The 4396-nt window shown below is 33.7% G+C and overlaps 1 protein-coding gene across 1 annotated transcript; it reads left to right on the top strand.

Moving 5' to 3' along the window:
* The first annotated feature begins 258 nt into the window (after positions 1–258).
* On the top strand, positions 259–4119 carry LOC108206344 (uncharacterized protein At2g34160). Its single transcript, XM_017376608.2, has 5 exons — positions 259–487; positions 1919–1967; positions 2443–2505; positions 2786–2850; positions 3736–4119. The coding sequence occupies exons 1-5, from the start codon at positions 362–364 to the stop codon at positions 3832–3834; spliced, it is 402 nt and encodes a 133-aa protein (XP_017232097.1). The 5' UTR covers positions 259–361; the 3' UTR covers positions 3835–4119.
* The last annotated feature ends 277 nt before the right edge of the window (positions 4120–4396 follow it).

Here is a 4396-nt window from a genome sequence, read left to right as displayed (position 1 = left end):
TCATAATATCTTTTTCAAAATAAAAATTTAATATTTAAATTTTTATTCAAGAAAAATTTTAAAAAAACATTATACAGTTATATTTATATATTTATAAAATCTTCAAATAAATATAAATATAAATAAATAAATAAATAATAAAGAGGCGGAAGCAAGGGAGTACCCTTTTTTTTTTTCCAGTTACGAAAACAAAAATTAACTTATAGCGAAATGGACGAATATAAAATATAAAAAATTTCTAACAAACACACTTGACATCCCCTTTATATAGGTCCGAACCGGTAAAGACACAGGAACAAAAGAGGAGATTAGGGTTTTCAGATAAATTAGGGTTTTGAGTCTTGAGAAATTAACTCAAAAAATGGAGGGCATCACCGAAGGAGTTAACAACATCAACATCGCTGGCGCCGATTCTCAGAAGAAAAGCAATCGTATTCAAGTCTCCAATACTAAAAAGTCTCTCTTTTTCTATGTCAATCTCGCCAAGGTACTCTCTCTCTCTCTCCCTCTCTCTCTCTACACGTGTTTTTGTGTTCTGTATGCGTGGTGTACTATTACGTAATTGATTAGTGTTCTGACTGTGAATGTGGAATGTGGATGTACAAGTGGATGTGTGTATGTGCATTGTGTTGTCAGTTATGAATTGATGTTCAATTGAATAGTAGCCTGTATTACTATAAATGTGTTTTGACGGTTTTAATAATAATATATCCATGTATACGATGCCTGTTTAGCTTGATTAATTAATGAGTATATTGTTTGATAGAATTCTCTGGCTTGGAAGTGTTAATTGTTAAAGGTTTTGCTCTATTTAATTTGGACTGTGGATTGTGGAGGATTTGTGTTAGGAGATGTCGGAGATAACTTTTATAGATATATTCATTCAATTTAAGTTTTTTTCTTATTTAAGTTGTGTTACTTCCGGAAAGTGTGTTTTTGTTAAAGAGAAGTCGATGAACTGAATGAGAATTTCTTTACTTTACAAAAAAGTTGTGTTATATCATAATTTTTCCATAATTTTTTTTCTAGAAGGAAATAACTCAGGCAGTGTTGTTGACAGATAGTAGCCTGCTATATAATAGTTTCAAGACACTCAGTTCAACATTTAAGCATTATCATTGACATGACTGAGTTTCTTAACAAACAATGTTGGAATCGTGTAACCACAGATTAATCTTTATGACTATCACATGATAGAGTTTCTTAAGAAACAATGGTGGACGTGGAACTGTGTAACTAACAGATTTAAAATTAAAGAAAATTTATCATATGCATGTAAGTATATGTATTGTTTCTGGTCAAATATATAAAGAGTGAAAACACATATAAGCGTAATCAGAAAAATGAAGTCTATTGCCGATATTTGGAGATAGGCACACACAGTCCAAGTACAATTGTTATGGCTGGTGAAATTCACAAACAAGTATACAAAAGCCATGGTGAATGACTGATGCCACCAACTTTGCGTCCATTTTGCTTCGCAGTAGTTTATAAAAGTATTTCTCTTAGAGCTGCTTGACTGACAAAATATAAAAACACTCTTGAGGCCTTTTCAAAATTTTGACAACGTTCTTATTAAGCTTAGGTTGCTTTAGAGGTAGTTTTGATAAGGTTAATAAGGTTAGGCCCCCAAAACCATAGTCCAAATTTAGGTATTTAGTTATTTTGTGTATAGCCATTTCTAGTTCTGGTATGAATTAAAATTGAGTGTATCTATGTATGAATTCTGACCGGCCTACTGTATCATCTGTTTGAATAAACATATTGCAAGTCTAGCTGCATATATCTGAGTCCAAATGATGACAACAATGAATGATTTGAAATCTGGATACTATTCATGCTCACTTTTGAGTACATAATACTGTAAACATTTTTGCTTTTGTACCAATTTAATTTCTGTGGTGAATTGTTTATGCAGAGGTTCTTGCAGCAGTACAATGAAGTTGAACTTTCTGCACTTGGAATGGGTATTCTTTCTTATCTTCTACTCTTCTGGGACATTCATCTTTGTCGTTTTCCGTTTACAATAACATGACTCTTTATTGAGTTTTTAGAACTATGTTAATAGGCTTGTTAGAAATCACCCATAGTTTTCGTCATATGTATGCATGCAACAAGGGATGCTATGAAGTTAACATGTAGGGTTCAGCATACATGACCTTTTTGTTTTTTGACATGGAATTATTCCTGCAATGGTGATTTCCACAGGTTGAATCCTACCAGTGCAAATGAGCCGGATGTAATGAGAGAAACTAAGACTATAAAATTGCATTATAAGCTAAACAATAGTATGATTAATAAATTTAACTTCTTTTTTTGTTTTGTTGTCTTTGTGATAAATTTACACGAGTGCCTGGTTATTCAGTTCTGTGACATGCCAAATTTTGTGAGTGCTTGCTTTTGCACAGTTCCTGATTGTATCATGTCTTGTTTCATTTACAGCTATTGCCACAGTGGTCACTGTTGCTGAAATATTGAAGAACAATGGATTTGCTGTTGAGAAGAGTAAGATTCATGCACGAAATTACATTCAGTTCTTCATGATTTTTGTGAATACATAAGTTTGTCATTTATATATAAATGTATGTGCGGGAATCTGTATATTACTGTCAAACCCCTATTGTCCTTGTCCATGTTCGTGTTATTTTATTAACAGTAGCAACTGAACTTGATGCGGTGTCTATATCAATAAACCTGTCATGATTTATCATGAGATCTTGGTGGTGGAGATTGGGACAAAGCAGACTTGTGAATTTAAGATCTATATTTGTTTTTCTGTATACAGAGATCAGAACACTGACAGTTGACATGAGGGATGAACCAGGAGCAAGGCCTATTCCTAAAGCAAAGGTAACATCCATATGCATCCATAATGAATGATGATTAAAAAATCATATCATATACAACTACTATTGCAATATTATGTGGGAACCCCGCATTTCTAATCAAAAGTGACATCCTTAGTAATAATAATATACTGTTACATCTGTGTGAGACTGAGAGTACAATGTTAAGGACACTATGCTTGCACGATATGCTCAAAGAACTAATTTTGGTGCAAGAACATGTTGTAAATCCCCTAATCATCTGTAGTCTATTTCTTGCACAAATACACAAACCACCGAGGAAGTTGTCATCTATAGTCTGATGCTGGGTGCTGAATTCAATTACTTGCAATGTAGTCAGAGACAAATTATGTTATGCAGTCAATACTGCCTGAATTCCTATTTACTATTCGTGACATAGTAGTAGCTCAAAACGAGATGATCCTTAGTGCATTTAACTACTGAATATGTTATAAAGTACTGCAGTTTAGTGGTGGTGGTTTATGGTTGAGTTGACATGTCACTGGAAGTGATCATCTTTTGGATGAATGCTGGAGGCACTACTCCTTGCAAATCTGAATTTTGTTCGACTAACGAAATTCTGCTTTGTCATTAATTCATTAGTGATTATAAATATTCAGGAAAAGAAACACAAGGAATTTATGTACTATAAGCTTTGAGTTTAAACAGGCAGCATCTTGGTTTGTATACTATTCCCAGTTTTCCTCTTATTTAAGCTTATATGATAATTTTTAGTTTCCAAGACAAGTGTCATGTCTATATTCCATCTGTTTCATCTCGTACCTGTGGTATCTTATCTGGATTTTCTCAATTCAGAGTTCAAACTGTAGTACATAACAGACTTTCTATAATCATGTGAGTGGAAGTTAAACTTATTGTCTATTTGCAGATTGAAATATTGCTGGTCAAGACAGATAAGTTTGAAGAGTTGATGGCCGCCGAGGCAGAAGAAAAAGAATTTGCTGCAGATGGTGAGGAGCAGAATTGAGCTAGAGGCTGTATTCGTGGCCTGTCATCGATAATGAGCATCAGTCTTCGATCTACCGTACTAAAAAAAGAGTGAAAAATTATCAGCCCAACTACTTTGTTGCATGAGTGTTCTTCTGTTAGGGGAAAAATGGTTATGTATTGAGTATTCGTTTCATATCAGTTCTGTTGTTTTAGAATTTTGTACTTATGTGCTGATGCTGTAGGATCTCTTACCACAAACTTGATATAATAAACTAATTATTAGTAAATCAACTTTGTGGGCAAGCAAATTAGCATTTCTTTATTGTTCTCTTGTGTCTTTCCAATTTCCATTGTTTCTTCACTATAGAGAAATAAGAATGGGTAATTGATATTATAGTAGTTTGTGCATTATGTTTTATGTATGTGCCAGCTGCCAAAGTTGTTAAGAGCAAGTAGAGCAAGTCCGGCCGATGTCCTATATCATATCCCAAGTTATTATTGAGGGCGGCGGATGTCCTATATCATATCCTAAGTCATAATTTAGGACAGCGTATTTGATGAAAAAGGTTGATCCAACAATGTCCTAGTGATGCCTTATA

This window comes from Daucus carota, chromosome 2 (genome assembly GCF_001625215.2).
Source record: "Daucus carota subsp. sativus chromosome 2, DH1 v3.0, whole genome shotgun sequence".
NCBI classification, from domain to species: Eukaryota; Viridiplantae; Streptophyta; class Magnoliopsida; order Apiales; family Apiaceae; genus Daucus; species Daucus carota.
Note: the sequence above shows the minus strand (reverse complement) of the source record. Positions and strands in the feature narration are given on the sequence as shown.

What these genes read in the sequence shown, in the direction of transcription:
- LOC108206344 (XM_017376608.2), top strand. Translation starts at nt 362, where the DNA reads ATGGAGGGCATCACCGAAGGAGTTAACAACATCAACATCGCTGGCGCC. An exon ending in TCTATGTCAATCTCGCCAAG is followed by an intron (nt 488 to 1,918) that starts GTACTCTCTCTC and finishes TTGTTTATGCAG; the next exon opens with AGGTTCTTGCAGCAGTACAA. An exon ending in TGGATTTGCTGTTGAGAAGA is followed by an intron (nt 2,506 to 2,785) that starts GTAAGATTCATG and finishes TTCTGTATACAG; the next exon opens with AGATCAGAACACTGACAGTT.